At 45.6% G+C, this 17,885-nt stretch overlaps 1 protein-coding gene and 1 long non-coding RNA gene across 39 annotated transcripts in view; one reads left to right on the top strand and one right to left on the bottom strand.

The window, feature by feature from the left end:
• LOC122824368 (NACHT, LRR and PYD domains-containing protein 14-like) overlaps nucleotides 1-17,885 on the bottom strand; it is a 155,583-nt gene that overhangs the window by 42,906 nt on the left and 94,792 nt on the right. For 3 of the 38 annotated variants that reach the window (XM_044104929.1, XM_044104937.1, XM_044104930.1), the window contains exons 6-8: nucleotides 5,753-5,899; nucleotides 2,765-2,911; nucleotides 232-378 (exon numbers count right to left, since the gene is read on the bottom strand). The exons of 31 other annotated variants lie outside the window; for them this stretch is intronic. In XM_044104929.1, coding sequence (XP_043960864.1) covers nucleotides 232-378; nucleotides 2,765-2,911; nucleotides 5,753-5,899 — 441 coding nt within the window. Of the gene's footprint in view, nucleotides 1-231; nucleotides 379-2,764; nucleotides 2,912-5,752; nucleotides 5,900-7,272; nucleotides 7,361-9,225; nucleotides 9,501-17,885 lie in introns of those variants that run through there. 4 more of the 38 variants (XM_044104941.1, XM_044104942.1, XM_044104936.1 and 1 more) reach the window with 4 other exon arrangements.
• Nucleotides 7,726-9,233, top strand: LOC122824491. The gene is made up of 2 exons (XR_006369511.1): nucleotides 7,726-9,127; nucleotides 9,168-9,233. It is a non-coding gene; the product is annotated as an uncharacterized LOC122824491 (long non-coding RNA).

Genomic DNA, 17,885 nt, shown 5'->3' with positions numbered 1-17,885 from the left:
GGAATTATAACATTGAAGATTTAAAGTCTTGACTGGTAAGAAAGATAAAACTCACATAACTTACACATTATTATAATTATGAACAACAAACGATGATCAAAAACATTTTCTGCAATAATTAGAAGACCTGCTGGAAAGTTACCAAGGAATCAATTTAACTGTTCATGATGCTACACACTGCAACTTTAACATGTTACAAAAAACAACCTGTAATAATAACAGACGACTTACCTTTGGTCTGGGAATCCAGGATGATTACTGAAGGTTTCAGGAAGATCTTTGGATCGGTCACTCTTCATAGAAATGCCGCTGGGTGATGGAGAGACTGCTCTGTTCTCCTCTGGATTCATCCACAGGTTCCTCTGCTGTGAAGCCCATCTGAGAGGGAACCAGAGACACTCAGTCACCATGGGATTCACTTCCAGTTCACCCAGTTAGCTGCTCTAGAAACTGGCCAGTAGAGCAGGAAGACGATCATCTCCTGGGTTGAATTAAACATGTCCTGTTGGTTCCTCAGTGTCTGTAGAACCACATCAGTTCAATGTGTCCTTGATCTAAAGTTAACATCTGAACGGATGCTGCTGGTGTTCATCACTGACGTCCAGAGAGCCAGGTGACCTCTGATGGAACAGGGTAGGATGGGTCTGTGGCCTATTCAAAACATGTTCATTACATTTTTTCCTCAAATAACTCTTAGGTAATGAGTTTCAGTCTGCTCACTTCTAATCATTTTGAGCTAAAGATGTTTTAGGGTCTCGGTCACTTTAAATGCAAACTAGCTTCTGCTGGCCACGCCCCCAACGCAGCATTTACACTCCTACAGGAAAATGGCTGCAAACACAGGTACAACTGTACATGTTTGGAAAGCAAAAGAAGAGCCTCCTGCACCACCAACAGAAAACCAAACATGCTGGAGCTAAGCTCAGGTAATTAGTTAGCGTGCAGGACATTAATTAGGTTGCTAGCTAACACAATGGCCATTGCTTAGACTGCTGGCTAACACAATGACCATTGCTAAGGTTGCTAGCTAACACGCTGGGGATGACTTAGGTTGCTAGCTAACGCGATGGCCATCGCTTAGGTTGCTAGCTAAAACGCTGGGCATGACTTAGCTTGCTTGCTAACGCAATGGCCATTGCTTAGGTTGCTAGCTAACACGATGGCCATTGCTTAGACTGCTGGCTAACACGATGACCATTGCTTAGGTTGCTAGCTAACATGCTGGGCATGACTTAGGTTGCTAGCTAATGCGCTTGGCATTGCTTAGGCTGCTAGCAAGCGTGCTAGGAATTACTTAGGCTGCTAGCTTGCATGCTGGGCATTACTTAGGATGCTAGCTAACAAATGGCCATTGCTTAGGCTGCTAGCTAACACGATGGCCATTGCTTAGGTTGCTAGCTAACACGATGGCCATTGCTTAGACTGCTGGCTAACACAATGACCATTGCTAAGGTTGCTAGCTAACACGCTGGGGATGACTTAGGTTGCTAGCTAACGTGATGGCCATCGCTTAGGTTGCTAGCTAAAACGCTGGGCATGACTTAGCTTGCTTGCTAACACAATGGCCATTGCTTAGGTTGCTAGCTAACACGATGGCCGTTGCTTAGACTGCTGGCTAACACGATGACCATTGCTTAGGTTGCTAGCTAACATGCTGGGCATGACTTAGGTTGCTAGCTAATGCGCTTGGCATTGCTTAGGCTGCTAGCAAGCGTGCTAGGAATTACTTAGGCTGCTAGCTTGCATGCTGGGCATTACGTAGGATGCTAGCTAACAAATGGCCATTGCTTAGGCTGCTAGCTAACACGATGGCCATTGCTTAGGCTGCTAGCTAACACGATGGCCATTGCTTAGGCTGCTAGCTAACACGATGGCCATTGCTTAGGCTGCTAGCTAACACGATGGCCATTGCTTAGGCTGCTAGCTAACACAATGGTCATTGCTTAGGTTGGTAGCTCACACGCCGGGCATTAATTAGGTTGCTAGCTAGTGCGCTTGGCATTGTTTAGCCTGCTAGCAAGCGTGCTAGGAATTACTTAGGCTGCTAGCTTGGGTGCTGTGCATTACTTAGGATGCTAGCTAACGCGCTGAGCATGACTTAGGTTGCTAGCTAACACGCAGGGCATTACTTAGGTTGCTAGCAAGCGTGCTAGGAGTTACGTAGCATGATAACTAACACACTGGGCATTGCTTAGGTTGCTAGCTAGCTTGCTAGGCATTACTTAGGATACTAGCTAACACGCTGGGCATATGTTAGGCTGCTAGCTTGCCTGCAGGGTATTACTTAAATTGCTAGCTAAAGTGCTGGGTTTTGTTTACATTGCTAGATAGTCCGCTGGGTTTTGCTGGGCTTGCTAACTAGTGTGCTTGGTATTGCGTAGGTCTCTAGCTAACGCGCTGGGCATTAATTAGGCTTTCAGCTAGTGTGCTGGGCATCACTTAGATTGCTATCTAGCGCGCTAAGTTTACTGTGGTTGTTCAATAACGTGCTGGGTATTGCTTAGGTTGCTAGTTAGAGCGCTGGCCATTGCTTAGGTTGCTAGCTAACACGCTGGGCTGGAAGTACAAATTGTGAAAAATGTGAATTTTGCATCCAAGTCCTGCTTAAAGGCGAATTCTCATCAGCAGCAGTTTCACACATGACTAAATAAAACATGCTCTGCAACGTTTAACTGATTTATATTTTTCTTTGAGAGCATTTTCATTTAGGTTTATGCTGCATTTTTGGGTAAATGTAAATATTTCTTGTTAACAGACGACTTACCTTTGGTCTGGGAATCCAGGATAATTAGTGAAGTGCACAGGAAGATTTATGGATTGGTCACTCTTCATAGAAACGCCGCTGGGTGATGGAGAGACTGCTCTGTTCTCCTCTGGATTCATCCACAGGTTCCTCTGCTGTGAAGCCCATCTGAGAGGGAACCAGAGACACTCAGTCACCATGGGATTCACTTCCAGTTCACCCAGTTAGCTGCTCTAGAAACTGGCCAGTAGAGCAGGAAGACGATCATCTCCTGGGTTGAATTAAACATGTCCTGTTGGTTCCTCAGTGTCTGAAGAACCACATCAGTTCAATGTGTCCTTGATCTAAAGTTAACATCTGAACGGATGCTGCTGGCGTTCATCACTGACGTCCAGAGAGCCAGGTGACCTCTGATGGAACAGGGTAGGATGGACCTGTGGCCTATTCAAAACATGTTCATTATATTTTTTTGCTCAAATAACTCTTAGGTAATGAGTTTCAGTCTGCTCACTTCTGCTCATCTTGAGCTAAAGATGTTTTAGGGTCTCTGTCACTTTAAATGCAAACTAGCTTCTGCTGGCCACGCCCCCAACGCAGCATTTGCACTCGTACAGGAAAATGGCTGCAAACACATGCACAACTGTACATGTTTGGAAATCAAAAGAAGAGCCTCCTGCACCAACAACAGGAATCAGCAAGTTGTTTCTAGATGGCAAGTCAAAAACAAAACTCTTGTCTTTTTCAGTAGCCATTGTATGGCAGAAAAACCCAGCTGACCAAACATGCTGGAGCTAAACTCAGGGCATTAATTAGGTTGCTAGCTAACACGATGGCCATGGCTTAGGTTGCTAGCTAACACGATGGCCATGGCTTAGGTTGCTAGCTAACACGATGGCCATGGCTTAGGTTGCTAGCTAACACGATGGCCATGGCTTAGGTTGCTAGCTAACACGATGGCCATGGCTTAGGTTGCTAGCTAACACGATGGCCATGGCTTAGGTTGCTAGCTAACACGATGGCCATGGCTTAGGTTGCTAGCTAACACGATGGCCATGGCTTAGGTTGCTAGCTAACACGCTGGGCATGACTTAGGTTGCTAGCTAACACGCTGGGCATGACTTAGGTTGCTAGCTAACACGATGGGCATGACTTAGGTTGCTAGCTAACACGATGGGCATGACTTAGGTTGCTAGCTAACACGATGGGCATGGCTTAGGTTGCTAGCTAACACGATGGGCATGGCTTAGGTTGCTAGCTAACACGATGGGCATGGCTTAGGTTGCTAGCTAACACGCTGGGCATAACTTAGGTTGCTAGCTAACACGATGGGCATGACTTAGGTTGCTAGCTAACACGATGGGCATGACTTAGGTTGCTAGCTAACACGATGGGCATGACTTAGGTTGCTAGCTAACACGATGGGCATGACTTAGGTTGCTAGCTAACAGGATGGGCATGACTTAGGTTGCTAGCTAACAGGATGGGCATGACTTAGGTTGCTAGCTAACAGGATGGGCATGACTTAGGTTGCTAGCTAACAGGATGGGCATGACTTAGGTTGCTAGCTAACACGATGGGCATGACTTAGGTTGCTAGCTAACACGATGGGCATGACTTAGGTTGCTAGCTAATGCAATGGGCATGACTTAGGTTGCTAGCTAACGCGATGGGCATGACTTAGGTTGCTAGCTAACACGATGGGCATGACTTAGGTTGCAAGCTAACGCGATGGGCATGACTTAGGTTGCTAGCTAACGCGATGGGCATGACTTAGGTTGCTAGCTAACGCGATGGGCATGACTTAGGTTGCTAGCTAATGCGATGGCCATTGCTTAGGTTGCTAGCTAACACACTGGGCATGACTTAAGTTGCTAGCTAACACGCTTGGCATTGCTTAGGCTGCTAGCAAGCATGCTAGGAATTATGTAGCGTGATAGCTAACACGCTGGGCATTGCTTAGGTTGCTAGCTATCGTGCTAGGCATTACTTAGGCTGCTAGCTTGTGTGCTGGGCATATGTTAGGCTGCTAGCTGGCCTGCAGGGCATTACTTAAATTGCTAGCTAAAGCGCTGTGTTTTGCTGGGCTTGCCAACTAGTGTGCTTGGTATTGCGTAGGTCGCTAGCTAACGTGCTGGGCATTAATTAGGCTTTTAGCTAGCGTGCTAGTCATCGCTTAGTTTTCTAGCTAGCGCGCTAAGTTTACTGTGATTGTTCGATAACCTGCTGGGTATTGCTTTGGTTGCTAGTTAGAGCGCTGGGCAATGATTAGATTGCTAGCTAGCGTGCTAGTCATCGCTTAGTTTTCTAGCTAGCGCGCTAAGTTTACTGTGATTGTTCGATAACCTGCTGGGTATTGCTTTGGTTGCTAGTTAGAGCGCTGGGCATTGATTAGATTGCTAGCTAGCGTGCTAGTCATCGCTTAGTTTTCTAGCTAGCGCGCTAAGTTTACTGTGATTGTTTGATAACCTGCTGGGTATTGCTTTGGTTGCTAGTTAGAGCGCTGGGCATTGATTAGGTTGCTGGCTAGCGTGCTGGTCATCGCTGAGGTTGTTAGTTAATGTGCTTAGCATTACTGTGGTTCTTTGATAACGGGCTGGGCTTAGATTAGGCTGCCAGCTAACAAGCTAGGCTTTACTGGGGTTGCTTAGTAACGTCCAGTACCTGCTGATTTGTACGCTATATTCTGGAAGGATTTGAAACGGCTCATTTTAAAAATACCAAAAACATTAACTTACAGCTTATTAAATGCTGGGTTGTGTTTTTAAGGCCTTGGGCTGTTTTTAATAGACGTAGAAACACAAATGGAAGCACAAATTGTAAAAAATGTGAATTATGCATCAAAGTCCCGCTTAAAGGCGAATTCTCATCAGCAGCAGTCTGACACAGGACTAAATGAAACATGCTCTGCAACGTTTAACTGATTTATAGTTTTCTTTGAGAGCAATTTCATTTAGGTTTATGCTGCATTTTTGGGTAAATGTAAATATTTCTTGTTAACAGACGACTTACCTTTGGTCTGGGAATCCAGGATGATTACTGAAGGTTACAGGAAGACCTTTAGATTGATCACTCTTCATAGAAACGCCGCTGGGTGATGAAGAGACTGCTCTGTTCTCCTCTGGATTCATACACAGGTTCCTCTGCTGTGAAGCCCATCTGAGAGAGAACCAGAGACACTCAGTCACCATGGGATTCACTTCCAGTTCACCCAGTTAGCTGCTCTAGAAACTGGCCAGTAGAGCAGGAAGACCATCATCTCCTGGGTTGAATTAAACATGTCCAGTTGGTTCCTCAGTGTCTGAAGAATTACTAGTCAATAATTCGATTCTTTGCTCAGGAATTACTTTTTATGCTTCAAGTCACCATCAGTATCGCCTGCAGCTGTAAGACTCAACGATTGTATGCATCTTGATGTTTCTTCTTCAAGTAAAAAATATATCTTGTTATTGGATTCTTTATTATCTAACCCTCATTACTATTAAAACTGTGCAGGAAAAAGTTTGTATGTTGTGTGAAAACATGTATGATGTATCAAACATCTGTGTGAGTCTGTGTGAGTGGACACATAGCCATCATAAGTCTAAATGTTTCTGTTTACTTTTGTTTACTTGGCGGTTTGTCTGTAGACGTGAACTGAAGAGCCGACGGGTCACCCAGTTGGCCGACCGTAACATCTGCTGCGCTCTACCTGAACGCTGCATTTAGACGATGGGAGTTAAATCTAGTCAAGCTTCACCAAGAAGAGAAGAAATGAAGCAAACGTTGTTTCTTCTCCTCCTCTGGACGTCTCAGATGCACCTGAACCTGGAACCTCCGTCCTCCTCCTCCCATGGATCACAGCGTCTCTGGTTGCCTCTCTTTATAAGTGAGGTCAATGCGGACGGTTTATTGAAAGTTGCCAGGTGGCGCTGTTGAGCCGTTTCTTTTGAGATTTTTACACAACATTAAAATATGTAAATTTTTCACAGTCTTGACATCTCCACCAAGTTTGGTGAGTTTTTGAATATGATAAAGTCCCAAAAAGCCAATTCATCTGACGGAAACATAATAAGAATAATTTACAGCGTGATGACAACAAGCGGATTAGATCTGCTGTTTTAGTGTTTCGCCGTGTGCATCATGTGCAGGCAGCCTGTATTCATGTGGTTCAGGCTGGTGCTGGTTTTGTGCACCATGATGCGTGTTGGAGACGTTGTTGTGCTTGTGGGTCAGATCCAGTGATATTATCGTGTGATACTCTAATAATATCGTCTCTGGTCACAATAACGTCACAAAACTGATTTTTCCAAGAAGATAGAGGGAAGTAGGAGAGTTTGTTAGAAAGTTTGAACTGAAAATATAAAGTTAGCTAAAGACTGTCTCTATTAAATAACCTTCATAAATAAAAAGAATGTTTTTAAACCCGACAGCTGGTCCTGTAGCTGAGATCTGATCTGATCTGGACCCAGAAAACCACAACATGACAGAAACACTTTTAAAGAGGAAAGTTTAAAGTTTCCAAGCATCAGAACAGGAAGCAGTTCTCTGACCTTCCAGCAGGGGGAGCAAGGTCGTCTGGATCAGAGTCCATCTCTAACGGTTCTTTAGATTTCAGTTCCCATCAGCAGCTCATCTGACCTGGAAGCAGAAATCTGGTTACTTCAGAGGTCAGAGGTCACAGAGGCTGGAGAAACAGAAAACATCCCATAATAAGATCTTCACATGATCCTGGTTCATTCTGATTTATCATTAATTATTCATGAGTTCAATCTAAACTAATAAACATTATAGAGGAAAAGATGCAGTTAATGAATTTAATGATGAATATTAAACATGTTAATATAAAAATATGTTTATATTTTTATAAACCTCTGATTTATAAAAATATAAACCAGAGAAAAAACAGGAAATTATTTTTATTTTCTAATTTATTCTCAGTTTGATGCAAATGAAACATGAATCAGTTTAACATATTCATGTTTATTTATGGTGACAAGATGTAACTTCATGTGTTCATTTCATTCATTCAGGGACAAAAACATTAAATGATTTGATTTCATAAAAACAATAAAATGTTGTGGAGAAACAGAATTTATAATCTCTGATTAAAACTTTAAATAAAACAGAAAATAATCCAGAATAAAACCATCAAAATCTCCACTGGATGATGAAACTAAATATCTGCAGGAAGGACCGGCCACTTTATTAGGTACACCAATAAATCTTAAACATCATCAGAGAAACAAACCAAAAGCTTTTTAAACATTTAATTTAGGAAACTAGAAACAAGAACTGAGAGAAAAATATGATGAACCATCGAATCTGGACAGAAAACGGCTCCACAAACATTTTACATTTATTCAGGTTATTTAGTTCATGTAAAATAAATATTGTATTTTTTCTTTAGGTAAATCGAGAGCAGAGCTCATCAGCTGGATCACATTAGATGACTAAATGGATCAGAACCTGGTTCCCCTTTAACCAGAACAACAGATCTGATCTACAGACGTTAAATTGTTACATAGAAAAAATCATTTAAAGTAAAAACTGAACAATAAATAAACTACATTCCTGAATAAACTGCAGTTTGTTCAGTTTCCTTTCCTTCCAGAGTGGATCTGGTTCAGACACTTTCTGATCCAGAACCTTTTCCAGGAACCAGGAGAGTTTTACAGGATATTTTCCTCATTAATCAGGATGAGAATAAATGAGCAGAAATTTAAAGGCTCTGCAGGAAGAAACTACTTTGTTTTTCACCAGGAACCTCTGGCTGCAGTTTGGAGAGAAACAGGAAAACAAGATGAACCAGTTTCACTTTGTCATCAGATTTAAACAGCACAGCAACCTGATTTACTTTAACTAGACCATTTATAATCTCTGAGGGCTCCTTCCAGCTGTCTGTGGTTAAAAGATAATAAATCCTTCATTTACTGTCATTTTGACTTTAAAAACTTTTTCTGAGGCACAAAAACATTTAAAGATTCAAATAGTTAAAAGTTTATAAAGTTGGTTGTAGCTCATTTTTAACATTTTTAATTATTTTTAAATTCTCTGGGAAAATTTCACTAAGCATTATTAAAAGTTTTAGCTGAACCTGAGAAGCACACAGAACTATTCAAAGGGCCACAAATGGCCCCCGCGCCGCATGTTGAACACCCCTGGTTCCAGGAAGCGGAGGCCGCAGTGCGCATGCGTCATCAGGAATGGCGTCATCAGGAATGGCGTCATCAGGGCGTCGAAGGATCAAAGGAAACTTTTCTAAACGTTTTTCTGAGCGGAGAAGAAAAACTTTGTATCCAGAGCAGCGAAATATCTGACAAGAAATCACATTTCAGCCTCTTCTGGCTACCAGAGACCATATCTGGACAGCAGGAGGTTCTGACGAAGGTTCGGTTCTACTGAAGGGTTCGGTTCTACTGAAGGGTTCGGTCGGTTCTACTGAAAGGTTCGGTTTGTTCGCTCCTCTCCGGTCGGAACCAGTTGGATAGAAAGTTAGAACTCACCGGACCGACTGCTGAAGTCTGCGCCACAAAATGGAGTCCAGAAATGAAGGATACCTGTTAGTGAAATACTTTCGGTTTCTATAAATCAGCTGATTACGTTTGCGCATGCGCAGTGTCTCTACAGGTGAGTCCTGGGCGCGGCCACGTTTCAGAAAGCGGATCATGAAAATCCAGTTTGGTTCTGGTTTAACTTCGGGTTTTCTGGGTTTTCGGTGTCAGAAACCAGAACATGATGAAACGTTTGCAGGTGTTGAATTAATTAGCTGATTAGCGTTTGATACCAGGAGTTTCTGTTAATTAACGTTTTCATTAACTGTGATAATTATCAAAATGATTCAAAATAAAGTTTTGTTATAAATCTCTGTGGGATGATTCTAATAAATGAGTTTCATTTTCTGAGGATTAGCAAGAAAAAATGCATTTTATGGAATATTAAACATTTTTAAGGTTTTAGCAGCAGAACCATTTTAGTTATGGATTTATAAAATGGGGAGAATTTAGAGAGACCAGTTAACCTGACAGTCATGTTTTTGGACTGTGGGAGGAACCCGGAGAACCCGGAGAGAACCCACCATGTACAGGGAGAACATGCAAACTCCATGCAACATCTGTTTCTTGAGAAAGTTCATTTTTCCATCAGAACCTTTAGAGGTTCTGCAGAGTTCTGACCCAGACGACTGAAACATGAACAGTGAAGATCAGTTAGGACCACCAGGTCGTCCTTCCACTCAGTTTTCCTCTGATGGGGTCAGAGGTCAGGGGTTAGGGCTTTAAGTAGTGATGGTGAGATGAAGCCTCATGAGGCATTGAACCACTTGAGCCAACTGGTTCGAGAAAGGGTTCATTTCTTGAGGCTTCATGTGCACACGAAACCACCTACTGGCCAGGTGTATAATCACAACCAGCTGTATCTTAACACGTGTGATGAATTGAATTTTTGTCTATTATGGCTCTTGGGAATGACTTCACAAAAGGTGAAGAAAAAAAGAGACAAAGAGAGAGAGAAAGAGATATATAGAGATAGAGATAGAGAGAAATATATATACAAAACAATCCTTTCCTGTCCCACAGCTATCTTAAAAATCCTAATATAAAAATTAAGAACTTTAAAACTAACTAACCAATCCTATTTATAATAGTGAGATTATTAGTAAAAAGCTCAAATTAAATAAATAACCCAATTATAAGTCCTGAAATAATAAAGTCTAAAAACATTAAATATTAATCCCAGAAAAATAAATAAAGGGGGAAGGGGGGAAAAATTCATTTAGATCAATACCTTGCTTATTCCAGAGCAAATCTGCTTATGATTTGTGTGATGATGGTATTGGAGTTCAAGGTAACTCAAGTTAAATCAAGTGGTGAAAACTCACGTATCCTTAATATTAGAATTAAAATTAAAATTAAAAATAGGATAGCTGTGGGACAGGATAGGATTTTCTCTTTTTTCCTTTCTCTGTGTCTCCCTCTCTCTGTATATATATATTTTTTCTCTCTATCTCTATATATCTTTCTCTCTCTCTCTCTTTTTCTGTCTGTATGTATCTATCTCTTTCTCTCTGTAAATATCTATTTTTTATTTTTCTGTTTCTCTCTATCTCTAGATCTATATATCTTTCTCTCTCTCTTTGCCTGTGTCTTTTTTCTCTCCCCCTTTCTGTATCTGTGTCTCTCTGTCTCTGTTTCTGTCTCTCTCTCTCTCTCTCTCTCTCTATCTCTCTCTCAGAGGACGAGGAGTTGTGGACGACGTGCGGCGGCCCGTGCTTTCCTATGACTTCCTAGTGAAACTGCCCTATTGGGTGGGGGAAGTTGTAGTGTTTATTTATTTATTCTCCCTACCTGTCTCAAACTAAATAACCACAATCCAAACTATCAAAACTCTATCCACTCTCTCAACTGACCGCAACTCGACTACAACAACCCACATTTTGAATTGAGCCTGTGGGGTTTATAAACCCCGCGCCAAAATCTGAACCATTTCCCGAAGCAGTCACGTGGTACAGCCGGGCAGCGAGGCTTTGGACGTCATCGTTTTCGGCTCCTCCCCTAAATGAAGCAAGCCTCGATACGCGCTTTACGGAAACGCCCCCTCCATTACTCGACACACGCCTCGAAGCCTCGGCTCATCACGTAACATCACTAGTGTGACGGACGTGTACGTTGATAGCTAGTCGCTCCCTCACTGACTATGTGCTCCGGTCAGAGAACAGCTGCGACTTTAGGTGTTATTACGGACTTTATTGATGATCATGTGAGAGTGTGTGTGAGTGTGTATGGATACGTGTGTGGTTTCTGCAAGATAAACATATACAGAAAGAGTAATTAGAATATTGTACATCTAAATTCCACATATGCATATACAAATTATAATGTATGCAGAATATTCGGTTTCAGGTGGAATCAAATATACATATCCAGTTACATTAACAATATATATAATTGTAATTGCAATTATGTAACACCTCAGTAACATTAATGTAACAAGGAACAGAATTACTGCAAGTAGCAAGTAATAACAGGATAATATAGGTGAGAACTAGGCACTCAAAGTGATAATACAGAGCATATGGATGCAGTACACTTAATGACCACAGGGTGGCGCATAAAAACCACGAATGGCAGAAGCGGTTCTTCCCCGAAGGTCGAGAAAATTATTATCCACTCGAACATAACGGCTCCATAAACGCTCAATGCTACATTTGGAAGCTAGTTTACCGTCCTAAACATCTTCAGAACAGTAGTAATAACACTACAATTCGGAGTACTGCTAAACAGCTCTCAAACTGAACTATTCTTGTAACGGTAAACCAGGAAATGAACGTTAGTTCGGCATTTCCTCGTCTGAATACATTGTATCTCGCGGTAACTAAGGTTACACAGTTACCGAACTAACAGCGTGTAGTAAACACAAACAGACGGCGAATTATGTACTTACATTGTCATCAACGCATCACGCATACACACAAAGAGTTCAACATTTTAGTGAGGTGCTGGAACAGAGCTGCAAGTGTCTACTAGTGAAGCACTGAAAGTCAACGGTCATGAATGTGCGAGGCGCTGCGGTAATGCGTTCCTAATAACGCGTCTCTGATGTCACGACACAGGTTCCAGCAGGAGTTTTCCACAGCCGCCCCCGGATTCGTGGAGCGAATACGTAGACCAGGAAAGTCTCTGCTGGATCGGCACAGCTGGGTTCTCAGTCGTCAGGCATCTCTGGAAGTTCGACCAACTTGGCGACGGGACGGGTGTAGAGGTTACCCTTGATGTCTACCTCTGCAACTCGCACCTTACCGTCGTCGCTGGGGATGATACGGGTGATACGCCCAACGGGCCATAGCGCCCTTGGGAGCTGTGAGTCGAGCACCATGACGACGGTGCCCACTACCAGGTCTGGGGTAGTAGTTCTCCACTTCTGGCGTGGCTGTAGGCCAGGCAGGTAATTACGGATGAAGTGACTCCAGAAGAGGTCGGCAAGTACCTGACTATGCCGCCATCGACGTCGTCCTAGTAGATCACTGGAGCCGTAAACTGCCTGAGGGAGTGAAGCATCTCGTCGTCCCATGAGGAGGAGATTGGGGGTAATCGGGTCAGGATCGGCCAAGTCGGAAGATGCGTAGCCTAAGGGCTTAGAATTGAGGATGCCCTCGACTTCAATGAGTACAGTCATTAGAGCTTCCTCTGGCAGAACTTGGTCCTTCAGGACTGTCTGGAGAGAGGCTTTGGCCGACTTAATCTCCCTCTCCCACACTCCTCCAAAGTGTGGAGCAAGAGGGGGATTGAATTTGAATAGGATGCACTGTTTGGCCAGCTGTTCCTTGAGCGATGGCTCAAGTGCGGCAAAGGATTGTTGGAGCTCTCTCACCACCACGGAAATTGGTACCCCTGTCGCAGAGTATCTCATAGGGTTTGCCCCTACGTGCTATGAAGCGGCGGAGAGCAAGAAGAAAGGAGTCCGTGTCCATACTTGGCATCAGATCAAGATGGATACAGCGGGTTGTGAGACATTTGAACAAGATGCCCCAACGTTTCTCGTGCCGCCGTCCCAACTTGGTAGTGTATGGGCCGAAACAGTCCACTCCAGTGGACCAAAATGGTGGCTTGTTAATACGAAGACGCGCAGCAGGTAGATCAGCCATCTTGGGGATCGTAGGCTTACTTCGCCATCTGCGACACTCAACACAGTGTCGTTGGTGTTTCTTGATAGCTTGGCGGCCTCTGAGGACCCAGTATGACCTCCTAATCTCCGCGAAGACTCGCTCTGGACCAGCGTGTAGGAGACGATCATCGAAGTCTTTAACTAGGAGCTGAGTGATGGGGTGCTCTGGTGCTAGGACGACCGGGTGGATTGAGTCTTCGGGTAAATCATCAGCTTTGCGGAGGCGACCTCCTACTCTAATCAGACCAAGTATCTGGTCGTACTCTGGTGAGAGAGAGCTGAGGCGACTGCTAGGTCGGATTGGGCGGTCGTGTTGCAGAGCACTGAGTTCCTCAGGGAAGCTATCTGCTTGCACCCGCTTCAGGAGAGCTACTTCTGTCTCGATGCGAGCTGAAGCGGGCATAGGAGCCACAGCCGCCCCGTGTTGAGACCGGTAAGTAGCATCTACTAGGTCAGACCAGGTCGTGTACTGCAGTGGATCAGGATAGGTGTCAGAGACTGTAACCTGACCACAGAACATGGACTTCCTGAGCTCTACTGTATCTTCTGCTTTCGCCACCAAGTTCTCCGGCCACTGGCTGGGGGATTCATACAGGAAAGCAGGACCATTGTTCCAGCGGGTAGGCTGAGCGAGCTGGTGTAGTGACTTCCCCCGAGTGATGTCATCAGCTGGGTTCTGGTCGGAGGGAACGTACCTCCAGTCATTAGTGTTTGTGTGTTCTTGGATCTCCGCTATGCGAGTTCCAACAAACACCTTGTATTGAGCTGAGTCAGACCGGATCCAACTGAGCACCGTGGTAGAGTCTGACCACATGACGGTGTGACTCATAGTTAGAGTGAGCTCGGAGTGCAGTAGTTTGGCGAGCTGTGCTCCTGTCAACGCAGCGCTGAGTTCCAGGCGAGGCATGGATAGTTGCTTCCGTGGTGCGACCCTGGATCGTGCCATAACGAACGACACATGTGGGTGTCCTTCTGCATCTTCCATACGGAGGTATGCAACGGATCCGTATGCCTTCTCTGACGCATCACAGAAGACATGTAGGGACACATTAGACGGTTCAGCACTCGCGGTGACAGGTATGTAGCAGCGTGGCATGCTGACATGCTGAAGGTGAGGAAGTTCGATCTCCCAATTCTGCCACACTGAGAGGAGTTCTCCGGTGATGGGTTCATCCCACTGTTGATCGTGCCTCCAGAGGGCTTGGATCAGGACCTTAGCACGAGTGGTATACGGAATAATGTACCCTAGTGGGTCATACTGGGACGCTAGGACTCTGTACACGTTCCTCAGTGTAGGCTCGGAGGTAACTGGTTGACGGTACTTGTAGCCAAGTGTGTCTGAGGGACAGTGCCACCGTAGACCTAAGGTTGATTCCTGAGGATCCGCTCTCTCTGCTGTTAGCCACAGCTCGCAGCCTTCAGACCTTGCCTCTGACGAAAGGTGGGCGATTACTTCTGGTCGGTTGCTTGCCCACTGCCTCATGTCGAATCCACCAGCAGCAAGCAGGGCTCTCATCTTGTCTATCAGCTGTCTGGCCTGTTGTGGGTGCAGACAGACTGGAGGCAGTTATCCACGTAGAAGGCATTGTTGACTGAGTTCAGGACCTCTTCATTGCTGGCACTGTTGGTCTTGACATGCTGTTGTAGTGCATATATAGCACAGCACGGACTGCAGGTAGTCCCGAAAGGTAGAACACGCCATTCGTAGATGTCTGGGCTACGCTCCTTCTCCATGTCACGCCACAGGAAACGAAGGAGTGGTTGGTCTTCTGGAAGTAACCGGATTTGATGGAACATCCCACGGATGTCTCCGCTGATGGCTACTGGGTACTCTCTGAATCTGAGGAGCACGCTGAGCAGCGAGGCTCCAAGGTTAGGTCCAGGAAGTAAGATGTCGTTGAGGGCAGTCTGCTGGTACTTGAGCGAACAATTGAACACCACTCTGGCTTTCCGTTGTGGTGAACCATGTGGTGCGGGATGTACCAGGACTCCTCTGACTGGCTTGCATCATCGCTGCTGATTTTGGCAACGATCCAGCTCTCTCCAACCTGTGGATCTCTTCTGTAGACCTTAGCCAGATCAGGGTTGCGGATAAGCCGCCGCTCTGTGGCTCGTAGCAAGGGCATCACTGCTAGTGGAAGTGCATGTAGCTTAGGGGCTGTTGACTTGCGAAGTAGAGGTGTAGCGTAGCGAGCTATACCATCTACAGTGACACGGACAGTTCGCTGTTCCAGTGTGTTGACAGCCAGCTGATCTTGCTTGGAGCGTGTTGCTTCTTTCTCAGAACGAAACGGCAGGGTGTCGACTTGCCAGAGCATCTCAACATGCTGATGTAGATCTTGATTGGGAGACTGGAATGCTGCTTGGAGACATGACGTCTCTGTGGAGGGGGCTTGCAGGAAGTTGGTCGGTCCTTGTATGGCCCATCCTAGCAGAGTGCACACAGCTACTGGACTACCTTGAGGTCCTCTCAGTATCGGACGCACAGGAGTGATCAGATGTGGGTGATCGGAGCCGATGAGGAGTAAGGGCTGAACTAAGCTGAAGCTTCGCACTGGAACTCCACGGAGATAGTTAAATCTCCTCTTGAGCATCTCTGCAGGGCAGGATTGTTCTGCAAGACTGAGCTCATCTGCGGTGAAGGCATGACTGATGGTGTATTTCGCTCGAGTGTTGTTAGAATTGCATACCTCGAATGACACCGACGCTCCATTAAGCTTCACTACATCTTGTCTTATAGTGCGAAGCGATAGAACCTCATTCTCCCTCTGCAGGCCAAGATACTTGGCAGCGGCCGGAAGGAGAATGGTTCTTTCAGAGCCGTCATCTAGTACGGCATAAGTGTCCAGCGTCTTGCCTCCGCTGTGCAGCTGGATAGGGACGACCTTCACCATGACACGGCTAGAGTGACTGGACTGGCTGACGTACACCATGCTGGAAGATGTAGCAACTGTGAAAAGGCTCTGGCAGGCTTTGGTGGCCACTTCATGCAGAACAAGAAGGTGTTGCTCATTGCAGGTGGAGCATGGCTTCTTCAATGTGCAGCTCTCCGGCTTGTGTCCACGCCCACATCGCCAGCATTTACTCTTCTCTTTAATCCAAGTACCTTTCTCAGCTGTACTGAGCTTAGCGAACTCTGTACAGGCACTGAGGTAGTGTTCTTGGTTGGAGCAGTAAGGGCAATAGGGCTTAAAGCGCTCTCGCTTCTTGGATGCTTGGCCGGGATTAGAACTGGCTGGGAAGATAGCAGAACCTTGTGGTGGCTTTGAGTTCTCAGGCTGGTTAGTCACATAGATAGTAGCAGACTTAAGTGGTTGGCTCTTAGCGGTCTTGTGCCTGCGCTCGGGCTGAGTGACTTCAGGTGTGGATGCTTCTGTAGCACGTCTTGCCACCTGAATAGCTTGTGCTTTGCGTCCAGCCAATCTGCAAAATCAGGGAGTGTGTATGTCCGGTCACTGCCACTGCGGATGATCCCTTTAGCTATGCAATACTCTGCGAAGCGGTCTCTGTAGGTGGCGGGCAGCTTGCTCAGCAGTGTGTCCACATGAGAGCCACATCTCAGCTCAGCTCGAGAGGAACCATCGATAGTACTTAGCAGGCCCACTAAGGTGCTGACAGCGTGAGAAGTCCTCAAAGGCCTGTCGCCACCTGGCTTGATAGGGGAGAGTTCAGGATAGCCTTCAGCTCTCCTTGGACAAGCTGGCGCGCTGACCGTAGCGCTGTTCAAGGGCGTGCATAGTACTGGTGTATGGCGTCGTCGTTGACATACCTCTTTGCCACCTGATAGGCGTTTGGTAGTTTGAGGAGGTCGAGGAGCACTTGGTACTTGTAGTCCTCGGTTAGGTGCTTGTGTGGACCTAGCACACTGTCCAGTCCCTTCTTCATCATTATGAAGTCACTCTCCTTGCCAGAGCTGAATGGGATAAGCTTGGGCTTTGGAATGTGAGGAGGAGGCAATGGCCATTTCCAAGATGCCAGGAGCTGTAGGTTCCGATGGTAGGACGGTTTGCCTGTTAGGTGTTTGCGTTAGCATTGTAGTCATTTGTGTAGCTGGCAGGACTGATGGGTAATGCTGGTAGTGTTGAACTGCAGGTGCATAGGCAGGGTACTGAGGGTAGGACTGATATATGAAAGGAGGATGAGGGAAAGGGTTACTCTGTTGGACAGGAGGTAGATGGTTAATGGGCTGTGTTGGCGGAGCCTGAGGCATAATGGGCTGTGACACAGACCATAGCAGTTGTCCATTCTGTCTATTTGGAGTATGGGGACGGAGATGGGATTGGAAATCCATCCGTTATCAACTACTTGTGCGAGGCCTGATGAACTGGCTGGCTAAGCATGGCTTGGTCTTGTGTACCTGGCTCCCCGGTCTGCAGTTGAAGACTAGGCTGTCGTGATGGGGAGCTGTGCTGTGACATTGGCTGCTGTGGGGGCTCTCCATCAACTACAGTAGTGTAGCGAGTGGGGCTGTGTACTGGTGTTGACCAATGGCTGCTAGCAGGAC

This window comes from Gambusia affinis, linkage group LG21, assembly GCF_019740435.1.
Source record: "Gambusia affinis linkage group LG21, SWU_Gaff_1.0, whole genome shotgun sequence".
Classification (NCBI taxonomy): domain Eukaryota; kingdom Metazoa; phylum Chordata; class Actinopteri; order Cyprinodontiformes; family Poeciliidae; genus Gambusia; species Gambusia affinis.
Note: the sequence above shows the minus strand (reverse complement) of the source record. Positions and strands in the feature narration are given on the sequence as shown.